The sequence below is a fragment of the Gossypium arboreum genome, chromosome 12 (assembly GCF_025698485.1).
Source record: "Gossypium arboreum isolate Shixiya-1 chromosome 12, ASM2569848v2, whole genome shotgun sequence".
NCBI classification, from domain to species: Eukaryota; Viridiplantae; Streptophyta; class Magnoliopsida; order Malvales; family Malvaceae; genus Gossypium; species Gossypium arboreum.
In genome coordinates, this window is record NC_069081.1 from 92,270,216 (window position 1) to 92,283,295 (window position 13,080).

The following is a 13,080-nucleotide window of genomic DNA, read 5'->3' on the forward strand; positions in this document are numbered from 1 at the left end:
TAGTAGTGGTAGTCTGTACAGTTCGCTTATATGAGTTCATACGTGGCACTGTTCACCCATATGAGTTCGCACGTGATAGGTTCACATTATCATGCAAGCAAACCCATACTTATGGGGCACGTGTTGACCCTAGAATAGAGTACCTGTTGGCATGCATGTGGGCTACCGAAACTATAGAACGGTGATTCTTCCTTTAGACTCCAACACTTTTTTTCCATCCCACCTGATGAGCATTATCAAACAGATGGTTAGTATGTCACATCTAGGAACCTTGTCATATAAATAGGAAAATTGACCTTCATGAGAGATAGACTCACAAAAACACTCAACAAAATTATATGCATAAGTCTTTTACATAGAAATGAATAAGAAAAGGATATATTTGACGAAATGAGGGTCCAATGAACTAATTGTACCCTCTTACCTTCTGTGAGAATTTGAAGCTTCAATGGCAAAAACACATTGGTTTCAGCTCATTCAAACATGAACTTTCACAACAAATGAGAAAAAAAAAGGTTAAACGCATCACATTGATATCAAATGGGAATCCAAATGGACCCTAAGTAAGTGTTCTTCTAGGAGGGTAATTTTTTTTTTAAATTAATCTTTGAACTTGTCAATTGTTTTAATATTGGAGTCTAAATTTTTTTGTCCAAGTTATTCTCTAAACTTGATGATTGTTCTTATGTTAGGGCTTCAACTCTTTTTCTTTTGTACAAAATTAGTCCTTGATATTTTTTTTTTAAAAAAAAATTCGAACAAAAAAATTTAACTCTAATGTGAGTACAATTATCAAGTTCAAATATTAACTTAGACAAATAAAAAATTCAAATTTTAATGTGAAAACAATTGCTAAATTTAAGAATTAACTTGAAAAAAAAAAATAAATTCTAATGTAAAACTATTACAAAATTCATGCCTAAAAGTTGGATTAACACTCATCAAAACAATAGAAACAACACTGTGGAACTAAAATATTGAAGATGAATGTTGGTGCAACCCACCAACACCAGAGAGGATTTTGTTTTAAACTAATTAGCCACAACAACACCACAATCACTTCACTAACTTCAAATTCTTTTGAAGTGGCATTTACAATTGCCACTTGTAAAAATCTATGTTTTTATTTATTTTTTTATTTTTTGCTGAAGAGTGAGTTGGCTCCATCGTCCACCACTTGCTACCCCCACTTATCAGCATCGGGATATTAACGAGTCAATTTAGGGTTCAAAGCTGCATGCGTCCACAACAACGAAACCCCATGATTTTAATTTCATGGAGTAATCTTATTTCCCCAACTATGAGGTTGGAGTTCAACCATGTGCAGACATAATGAATTTGTTTTTACAACCAAAATAGTTTACTTGTAATCCCACGATTCACAAGTGAATTACTTGGCAAAACACGCGATTTAGAAAATGAAAGGCAACAAATTCAGGAATGCAATTCCTTTAAAAAGACCAACTGATGACCCCTTAACATTAACTGAAACAAACATATAGTAAAGAATTAACAAATAAATACTGCTAAATAATGGAAACATACTTGTGAGACGCAACTTTCTACGCTACACAACTATATATAAAGGTGTGTATTTGAGTGCATTCCTTTAAAAAGACCAACTAATGACCCCTTACCATTAACTGAGACAAACATATAGTAACGAATTAATAAATAAATACTACTAAATAATGAAAACATACTTGTGAAAAGCAACTTTCTACGCCACACAACTATATATAAAGGTGTGTATTCGAAAATAAATGGATCAAGCAATTGTATAGCCAACAAGTTTCCATCAACCATGCCAATTAGACCAGTGTTGTATTCAAACAAGTTCAATGAGCTTGTCCTGTTGAAATGCCTCTTTCTATTAGTTGCTTTGGTGGGTTGCAGTCCTCCAGGGGAGCCTGTCAAATGTTCCACGAAAGATTCGAACTGCACCGTCACGAACTCTTACGGCGCATTCCCCGACCGAACCGTTTGCCGAGCAGGGAACGTGGTTTACCCGATATCGGAACAAGAGTCGGTTTCCATCCTATCGGCGGCAACTGAAGTCCAAAGGAAAATGAAAGTGGTGACACATTTCTCTCACAGCATTCCCAAGTTAGTCTGCCCGGACGGCCAAGATGGGTTGCTTATTAGCACGAAGAACCTTAACCGTGTGGTGAAAATCAACCTGACGGCAATGACGATGACTGTGGAGAGCGGTGTCACGTTGAGACAACTGATTAATGAAGCAGCCAAGGCTGGCTTGGCATTGCCTTATGCACCGTATTGGTGGGGACTGACCATTGGAGGGCTTTTAGGTACAGGCGCTCATGGGAGCTCGTTGTGGGAGAAAGGGAGTTCGGTTCATGATTATGTAGTGGAGATGAGAATTGTAAGCCCTGCAAAAGCTGAAGATGGATATGCTAAGGTGTGGGTGTTAAATGAAAGTGACAAAGATCTCGATGCAGCAAAGGTTTCACTTGGAGTTCTTGGGGTAATCTCTCAGGTAACTCTCACTGTCTCACAGCTTCCTTTCTCCATTTGCCATTGTTCTCTTTGGGATGACATGATTATGAGCTGATTGTTTGATCATATGATTAAACTATATTCTATCGATGAAAGCTGGAAATTCAGGAATCAAGAAACCATCCACTATAGCTCTCACCTATTGTTCTTGCGCATAATGGTAGTGATGCAGTGTCGGGGGAACCGGTCCCCCTTAGTTTTGTCAAAGGAATTTTTTATTTTGTAGTGTCAGAAGGAATACTTTTGTCTTATGAATAATTGAATAAATTTATTATTACTTAAATTCATAGTTAGCTATCAACTTGGGGGTGGATTGAAAATTTAAAGAGTTTGGATAAAAATTATAAAATCGAAAAATATATTTGGAACAAGTATAATTTGTATAGAATTATACTTTTTTTATTTGACATTAATTAGTGAAATTTTTATTATATAATTCGTTTTTCAACATAAGTAAATTTCTTATTTTTTCTTTATATTTTGTGATCATCCTATTATCATTATCGATATCTATTATGATATATATATAGATATATTTATGTATAATTCTTTAATTATTTTATAGGTCACACTCAAATTTCAATTTCTTTTCAAACGATCCATTACTTATGTAATGAAAGATGACACAGATTTGGGAGATAAAGTAGTAACTTTTGGTAAACTCCATGAATTTGCTGACATGTTTTGGTATCCTAGCCAACGAAAGGTAGCCTACAGAATCGATGATCGGGTTCCCGTTAATGTATCTGGGAGTGGTGTCTATTATTTCACTCCATTTCGCTCCACTCTTTCATCTGTTTTGTCTGTTATCCGATCTGTGGGTTTGTATTGACAATCACTATTTCTTTTATTTTCTTCATTACAAATTTGTAAGAGAAAAAAGAAATAGATGACACTTAATCCTTAATCTTTGACATCAACTCACAACAATTTTATTATTATACGATTTTGTTCGCCGCCGTTACGATTACAAATGCATCAACTTCATCAAAATAGCATTTTAGCTTATTTATTTATTTACTTGTATGAATTTGTTTAATGATTTAGAGGAAACTCAAGAATCCTTAAGAGATACTGAAGGGAAGTGCCTGAATGCAAAGCTAGTGACTTCAACACTTCAATCGTCTGCTTATGGCTTAACAGACAACGGTATACCCCCTAGTCTCTTTCTTTTAATAATACCTACTTCGAATAATTGAATCTCTTTGATTTTATAATTTTATTATTTAGTCCAAATAGTTAAAACTGCTAATTAATTCGATTAAAATACGTACATAAATTTTCTTAAAAATATCTCTTTAAACACATCATATTTATTGAAGGGGTTAATGACAGGAATAAAGCCAAGATTAGCCAAGATCTTTTTGCTAATGAGAACAAGATAAAATTATAAATTGTGGAGCAAAATTAAAAAAAGTTATCAAATAAATCTAAATTGAATTATTTACTTTTGAAAGGTATCAACACAATTTTTTCTTTCCAACCAAGAGGGACCAATAACCTTATCTTCATGTGCCTCTATTTAATGGTGTTACTTATTTGAAGTATCTAATCCCATTATAAAAATATATTATCAAATTATGTAAAATTAAAATATAACAAGAGTTAAATTATAATTTAAGAAAAATGGAGGGTTCAAAACTAAAATTCGACCGAAATAATCTATAGCTAAGTATATGCTTTTTGCTTCTTTCATTCATGAAATGTAGGTGTCATTTTTACGGGCTATCCAGTAATCGGATTCCACCATCGTCTCCAATCATCGGGAACTTGTCTAGACAGCCATAAAGACTCATTGATCACCGCATGCCCTTGGGACCCCAGAATCAAAGGCGAGTTCTTTCACCAAACCACATTCAGCATCGATTTATCGGTCGTGAAAAGCTTCATCCAAGATGTGCAGAAGCTAGTGTCAATGGATCCCAAATCACTATGTGGGCTAGAACTTTACAATGGGATCGTCATGCGCTACGTTAAAGCTTCCACCGCTTACTTGGGCAAGCAAGAAGACGCCATAGATTTCGACATTACCTACTACAGGAGCAAAGACCCCATGGCTCCTAGGCTTTACCAAGACGTGTTGGAAGAGAGCAAATGGCGTTGTTCAAATACAATGCTTTGCCGCATTGGGGGAAGAACCGTAACCTGGTGTTCGATGGGGTGATGAAGAGATACAAGAATGGTGGAGAGTTCTTGAAGGTTAAAAATAAGTATGATCCATGGGGATTGTTTTCGAGTGAGTGGACTGACCAAGTTCTTGGACTGAGAAATGGGGTCACCGTATTGAAAGAAGGGTGCGCTTTGGAAGGAGTGTGTGTTTGTTCCCAAGATGTTCATTGTGCTCCAAGGAAAGGCTATTTGTGTAAACCTGGGAAAATTTTTCTAGATGCAAGAGTATGTGCTCGTGTAAATACTAAGAATTAGAGCGAAATGATATATACACTACTCTTTTGAACCACATGGTTAAAATGATATGTAATAACTATGAACATAAAAGGAAAGAATATATAAAAGATAATTATGCTTTAAATCTAATTATTAACTCCGGTTAAAAAGAAACTAAACCAATCATGAATGTATGGTATTCAGGATTTTGTTTTAAATCTAACTGTTAACTCCCGTTAAAAATCTAGGGGTCTTTTTTGGCTGAAGAGTGAAAAAGTGTTGGCTCTCCATCGTCCACCACATGCTACCCCTACTCATCAGCATTGGGATATTAACGAGTCAATTTAGGGTTCAAAGCTGCATGCATCCACAACAACGAAACCCCATGATTTTAATTTCATGGAATAATCTTAAGTCCCCAGCTATGAGGTTGGAGTTCAACCATGTGCAGACATAATGAATTTGTTTTACAACCAAAATAATTTACTTGTAATCCCACGATTTCACATGTGAATTACTTGACAAAACACGCAATTTAGAAAATGAAAGGCAACAAATTCAGAAATGCAATTCCTTAAAAAAAAAAAAAAAAACCAATTGATGACACCAGGGATTTAAATAGCGGTCCGATACCGGTATAGCGGCCGCTATATAGTGGTAGCGGTGCCGTCCGAAACCGCTACTGCTAAAACTAGAGGTGTGAAGTAGAGTCACACCAATAGCGGTGGATCGCGATCGCAATTTAACAGGTAACAGCCAATTGCAGCAATAACGGGCTGCTATTCCCGTTATTTTACAATAGGTGTCTAAAAAAGGGCATGTGACAGACGCAGGAAAAGAAGATGGTGGCTGGATGACGACTGAAATTTTGATGAAACATTGGCATTTGAGGGCTTGAAGGTCGAAGAACAATGGTGTTTACAAGATTTCTGTTTCCTTAAGTTTGAGTCACTGGATGGATGTGTAAGTTTTGGGGAGAGGAAGAGACTGAGGTAGTCGAAAGGTCTGTTGAAAACTTGAAAATGAAGAAGAGATAAGCACAGAGGGGTTTTTCCAAGAACCTGTTGCTTTTCGGGAGCTTAGCCTTTAGATTTTTTTTGGCTGAAATTAGGAAGTTTGTAGAGCACCCTCTATTACTTAGCGGATATAAGTTTGTTTTTCGGCCTTTTATGATTGTTTTATTTTGGGCTTTATTTGACTTTTTCTATTAAAAAAATAGTAAAATAAAATATCAATATTTTCATTTAAGTATTTTAACATAAAAAATATATAAAAATATTTTTTATTACTGTATCCTATTGTATTCGTGTCCATATCGAGTCGTATTCATATTGCGTATCCGTGTCCATACTTTATAGCTAAAAATAATTAAAAGTGACTTTTTAAAATTATAATTATAATTATTATGTTTTAAAATAAGTTGTGCGAATTTTAAAAAATTTCACGACCGCGATACCCGCAGTGACCGCAATAGCATCTGTTATGTCCACAACCGCGATAAACGCAACACGACCGAAAACGCGGTCGCAACCGCAATTTAAATCCCTGGATCACACCTTACCATTAACTAAAACAAAAATATAGTAAATAATTAATAAATAAATACTATTAAATAATGAAGACATACTTGTCAGAAGCAACTTTCTACGATACACAACTATATATAAAGGTGTGTATTCGAAAATGAATGGATCAATCAATTGTATAGCCAACAAGTTTCCATCAACCATGCCAATTATACCAGTGTTGTATTCAAACAAGTTCAATGAGCTTGTCCTGTTGAAATGCCTCTTTCTATTAGTTGTTTTGGTGGGTTGCAGTCCTCCAAGGGAGTCTGTCAAATGTTCCATGAAAGATTCAAACTGCACCGTCACGAACTCTTACGACGCATTCCTCGAACGAACCATTTGCCAAGCAGGGAACGTGGTTTACTCGATATCGGAACAAAAGTTGGTTTCCATCCTATCGGCGGCAACTGAAGTCCAAAGGAAAATGAAAGTGGTGACACATTTCTCTCACAGCATTCCCAAGTTAGTCTGCCTGGAAGGCCAAGATGGGTTGCTTATTAGCACGAAGAACCTTAACCGTGTGGTGAAAATCAACCTGGCGGTAATGACGATGACTGTGGAGAGCGGTGTCACGTTGAGACTGTTGGTGTTTGACACACTTTATCCGGATGAAATATGAACTTCAGTCTGGATCTTAAACAACAGCGTAATATATCCGGATGACGAATGAAGCAAAAAAGCTAAGTCTTGAGCAACAAGGCTCTAAGCTTGTGGAAGAAACAAACAGATTTTGCAAGGGAAAACAATAACAGAAATCAAATCAAAGAAAAAAATGGAGCATAAATTGAATGAAATTCAATATTTTTCTTTAAAATGAACTTTGGCATAAAGCCATTACATATACCAGATATTGGCTGGTTAAAATCAACAAATTCATCACCTAAACATTACCTAACTCTACTTAATTCATTAGAACTAGATAAATTTGACTTGCACACTAAAGCAAAGCTGGTAATCAGCTCTTCATCATCAAGTTACATCAATTTTCATCCAAACATAGTTCAAAATGAACTAGATTACAAAACATTGTTAAAAAGAAACAAAATGAAAACTGAGATGAAACAGTAGCATTAGTACCCTCAGTTGCATGTATTTCATCCGAAAGACTTATGTGTATGAATTCTTCTTTGGATGCATGAGTTGCATGGAGGGCCATTCTCTAACACTCCTCCTTGGTCTCCATGCTGCTAACTCCTAACTGCTTCCTCAATTTGATGAACCTTGACACACCAAGAGCCTTTGTGAAGATATCAGCAACCTGTTCTTCTGAATTGTAATGAATCAGCTACCTCTCGAGCTTGTTCCATTTTCCTTACCACATATAGTTTGATACTGAAATGCTTTATTCTACCGTAGAAAATAGGATTCTTTGCAATTGCAACAGCAAACATGTTATCACAATAGATTTCTATTGCTTCCCTTTGATGTAGGTTCAAATCAGCTAGGATTTTTCTTAGCTAAATGGCTTGGTTGATTGCTCCAGCAGCTGCCACATACTTAGCTTCAGCTGTGGATCGAGCCACTATCGATTACTTCTTTGAACTCCAGCAAAACATTGCTGAACCAAGTGTAAATGCATAACCTGAAGTGCTTTTCATGTCATCCTTTGAACCAACCCAGTTACCGTCAGTGTAGCCTATCAGCTTCAGGTCTTCACTTCTGTTAAATTGTAATCCATAGCTCAAGGTGCCTTTGATGTACCTGAGCACTCTCTTTGTTGCTCGAAGATGCTACTTGTTGCAGCAATGCATGAACCTTGATAGCATACTCATAGCAAACATGATATCTAGTCTGGTTGCTGTCAAATACAACAAGCAACCAATTAAACTCCTATAGCTTCATTCCAACAGCTATAGGTGTACTTGTTGGCTTGTAATTCTTCATAAAGAATTTGCTTAGAATTTTTGCTGCAAATGTCTTCTGTCCCAAGAAGATTCCACTGCGAGTTTCTTGCGCCTCCATTCCAAGAAAGTAAGTCATCTGTCCCAAATCTGACATTTCAACATGTCTTTCATTTTGGCCTTGAAATCAGCTAGTATATTCTGGTCTCCTCCTGTCACTAAGAGGTCATCAACATAAAGGGACACAATGAGCTGTGTTTCAGCTTGTTCCTCTTTGACATAGAGTGTTGTCTCACTCATGCTTCTCTCGAATCCCAGGCTTAACAAATAGCTGTCAATCCTAGCATACCAGGTTCTAAGAGCTTGTTTCAGGCCATACAAGGCCTTTTTGAGCCTATACACCATGTGTTCTTTGCCAAACCTTTTTGAGCCTATACACCATGTGTTCTTTGCCAAACACAATAAAACCTTGGGGCTGGTTAATGTAGATTTCTACTTCAAGAAAGCCATTGAGAAATTCAGACTTTACATTAAGCTGGTGAATCTTCCACTGCATCTGTGCTACAAGGGCAACCAGTAGCCTGATGGTGTCTAGCCTAGCCACTGGTGCAAATTTTTCCCAATAGTCCAGGCCATATTTCTGGCTGAATCCTTTGACAACAAGCCTGGCCTTCAGTTTATTCAAGCTCCCATCAGCATTTTGCTTGGCTCGATAGACCCATTTCACCCCAATGATCTTCTTATTGCCTGATCTTTCAACCAATTCCAATGTCTGGTTCTTTTCAATCATGGCAATCTCATCAACCATTGCTTGTTTCCAACCTTCATGTGCTTCAGCATCTTCAAAGCAGCTTGGTTCAACTATTGCTACTTGAGCCCTTTCATAAATTTCAGCCAAGGGTCTGGTCCCTCTAACTGGCACATCATCTATGTCCATTTCAGGACCATTTTGTTCAGTTTCAGTCTGATCAACCATAAGATCCTCAGAAACTACCTCTGGCTCATTCTTGTCTTAATTCCAGCTTGTTTTCTCATTGAATACCACATTTCTGCTTATAAGGACCTTATTTGTTAAAGGGTCTTATAGCCCTTTTTGACGTGTTATAGCCTACCAGAATGCCTGTTTGAGCCTTTTTATCTAGCTTGCCTCTTTTTACAGCTAGTACCTGTGCATAACACATGCAACCAAAGACTCTCAAGTGAGCCAGTGATGGCTTGAACCCGAACCAGGCTTCAAATAGAGTCTTATGGTCCAATGCCTTGGTTGGAAGCCTGTTCTGAATATAAACAGCAGTGTTAACTACTTTAGCCCACATGGTCTTGGGAAAATTCTTTTGAAATAGGAGACATCTAGCCATATCCATCAGACTTCTATTTTTCCTTTCACTCACCCCATTCTGCTGAGGTGTATAAACACTGATGAGCTGATGTTTGACACCAGCATCATTGCAAATAGCTTGGAACTGAGCTGAGGTATACTCAGCTCCATTATCTGACCTGATGGTCTTCAATTTGTAGCTTTCTGTTTCAGCTGCAGCTTTAAACTTCAAGAATACTTGATCTACCTCAGACTTGTGCTTCAAAAAAAAATCCAACAATATCTGGTACTATCATCAATGAAAAGAATGAAGTATTTGTTGCCATTGAGTGACTCAGTTTTCATGGGGCCACATACATCAATGTGCACCAATTCCAACTTGTTTGATGCTCTCCAGGTTGTATTTGTAGAAAATGGGAGTTTGGCTTGCTTTCCCATCTGACAGACTTCACAAACATCTTCATTTTGAATTGACTTGGTGAAGTGTTCAGCCATCTCATTGCTGACCATTTGAGCCATCGATCTAAAGTTGGCATGACCAAGTATTTGATGCCAAAGCTTGGAATCTTCTGTTGAGGCAACACAGGCCGAGTGTGAGTCACCTGACCAGTTGACTTCAAAACATTTATCAGTCATAGTGACGTCATGAGGCTTGATCCTTTGGATCAGTAATTTGACACTCCTGGCCCTTGAACACAACTGAGTAGCCCTTTTCAAGCAATTGAGCAATGCTGAGAAGGTTCCTATCAATCTCAAGTACTAGCAATACGTTTGAGATGATTTTGTTGCCTGTGGGAGTGCATATCAGCACATCCCCTTTTCCTTCAGCCTTGATAAATTGCCCATTACCAACTTTCACCTTAGTTTTGTAGCTTCTGTCCAAGATTTTAAAAATGGTTGCATCTGGTGACATGTGGTTAGTGCAACCACTGTCCAAAATCTATCCTTTTGGTTTTTTGCTCTGACCAGCTAAACATGACACAGCAAAGACCTGCTCTTCATGGTTACTTTTGTCTTCAGCCATTCGAGCTTCAACATCCTTGTGTTGTGCTTGGTTTTGCCCAGGTCTGCATTTTTTTTTTTTGCAGACCCTTTCAACATGGCCCTTCTTCTTGCAATGTTGACACAAGGCATCTGGTCTAAACCAGCATTTGGCCTCTAGATGACCAGACCTTTTACAAAATCTGCAAAGTTAATCTCCTCTTCTTGCAGCATCAGGCTTAAGCTTATTTCTCCAGTTTTTCTTGCCTCTATAAGCTGAAGTGCTCGAGGCTACTTTGGCCTTAGCTTGGAAAGCACCCTCCTGCTGGCTCTCCTTTGCTCTTGAACATAGAGGGCATTAATGAGCTCAGTTAGGGAGATGCTTGCAAGATCTCTCGAATCCTCCAAAGATGAGATTTTTGCCTCATATCTTTCAGGCAATGGTGAGAGCACCTTCTCCACAATCCTTACCTCACTGAACTGTTCTCCTAGTAACCTTATGTTGTTCACAACAACCGTGATTCTATCTGAGTACTGCTTCACTGTCTCTTCCTCTTTCATCTTTAAATTTTTAAAATCTCTCCTCAAGTTTAACAATTGTTGCTGCCTTATCCTTTCTGTGCCTTGAAACTCCTCCTTAAGCTTGTCCTAGGCCTGTTTTGGAGTCTCACAGGCCAATATTCTGGTGAAAATAATATCAGACACACAATTTTGAATACAGGACATGGCTTATGCCTTTTGGTCCTCTCATCTGCGTGTTGCCTGATTTGAGCCACTGTGGGGCAAGCTCTGAGTGGAGCTGGCTCAGCATCAATGTTGACAACTTCCCACAGATCAAAGGTCTGCAAGTAAGTCCTCATCTTGACAACCCATATGTGGAACCCTTTACCATTAATGACTGGTGGTGCTGCAGGGAAAAAGCTTGATGAAGCCATTCAGTTTACTACAACAGGTCCTCTAAGATGAAAGGTCTAGATACCAATTGTTGGTGTTTGATACACTTTATCCAGATAAAATATGAACTCAGTCTGGATCTTAAACAATAGCGTAATATATCCGGATGAAGAATGCAGCAAAAAAGCTAAGTCTTGAGCAACAAGGCTCTAAGCTTGTGGAAGAAACAAACAAATTTTGCAAGGGAAAACAAGAACAGAAATGAAAGCAAATAAAAAAATAGAGCATAAATTGAATGAAATTCAATATTTTTCATTAAAATAAACTATGGCATGAAGCCAATACATGTACCAGACATTGGCTGGTCAAAATCAACAAATTCATCACCTAAACATTACCTAACTCCACTTAATTCATTGAAACTAGATAAATTTGACTTGCACACTAAAGCAAAGTTGGTAATCAGCTCTTTCATCAACAAGTTACATCAATTGTCATCCAAACATAGTTTAAAATGAACTAGATTACAAAACATTGTTAAAAAGAAACAAAATGAAAATTGAGATGAAACAGTAGCATTAGCATCCTCAGTTGCATGTATTTCATCCTGAAGACTTATGTGCATGAATTCTTCTTTGGATGCATGAGCTGCATGGAGGGCCATTCTCTAACAGAGACAACTGATTAATGAAGCAGCCAAGGCTGGCTTGGCATTGCCTTATGCACCGTATTGGTAGGGACTGACCATTGAAGGGCTTTTAGGTACAGGCTCTCATGGGAGCTAGTTGTGGGAGAAAGGGAGTTCGGTTCATGATTATGTAGTGGAGATGAGAATTGTAAGCCCTGCAAAAGTTGAAGATGGATATGCTAAGGTGTGGGTGTTAAATGAAAGTGACAAAGATCTTAATGCAACAAAGGTTTCACTTGGAGTTCTTGGGGTAATCTCACAGGTAACTCTCAGACTCACAGCTCCCTTCTTCCATTTTCCATTATTCTCTTTGGGATGACATGATTATGAACTGATTGTTTGATATCATATGATTAAACTATATTCTATTGATGAAAGCTGGAAATTCAGGATTCAAGAAACCATCCACCATAATTTACACCTATTGTTCTTGCCCATAATGGTAGTGATGCAGTAACAGGGGAGCCGATCCCCCTTAGTTTTGTCAAATGAATTTTTTTTTGTTTTTTTAGTGTCAAAAGGAATATTTTTGTTATATGAATAAGTGAGTAAATTTATTATTACTTAGATTCATAGTTAATATACACTTGATCCTCTAAATTATACATGTTATAAGCATAAAGTTTGTTATGGGAGGTGGATTCAAAATTTAATGTTAGAATCAAAAAATATATTTGGATTAAAAAGAAAGGTGACTGTATTGAAAGAAGGGTGTGCTTTGGAAGGATTGTGTGTTTATTCTTAATATGTTCATTGTACTCCAAGTAAAGGCTATTTGTGTAAGCTTGGGAAAATGTTTTTTAGATACAAGAGTATGTGCACGTGCAAATACTATTAGAGCGAAACGATATATACACTACTCTTTTGAACCACATGGTTAAAATGATA

General features: G+C 37.3%; 1 protein-coding gene and 1 pseudogene across 1 annotated transcript; both read left to right on the forward strand.

Annotated features, from left to right (window-relative positions):
• Window positions 1-1,767: 1,767 nt before the first annotated feature.
• LOC108477938 (probable L-gulonolactone oxidase 6) lies at window positions 1,768-4,941 on the forward strand. The gene is given in 5 exon segments (XM_053023480.1): window positions 1,768-2,497; window positions 3,083-3,338; window positions 3,565-3,666; window positions 4,227-4,601; window positions 4,604-4,941. Coding segments are annotated over 5 exon segments (1,764 nt in total). The 5' UTR covers window positions 1,768-1,804.
• Window positions 4,942-6,585: 1,644 nt separating this feature from the next.
• Window positions 6,586-12,511, forward strand: LOC108477939 (probable L-gulonolactone oxidase 6; annotated as a pseudogene).
• Window positions 12,512-13,080: the final 569 nt, after the last annotated feature.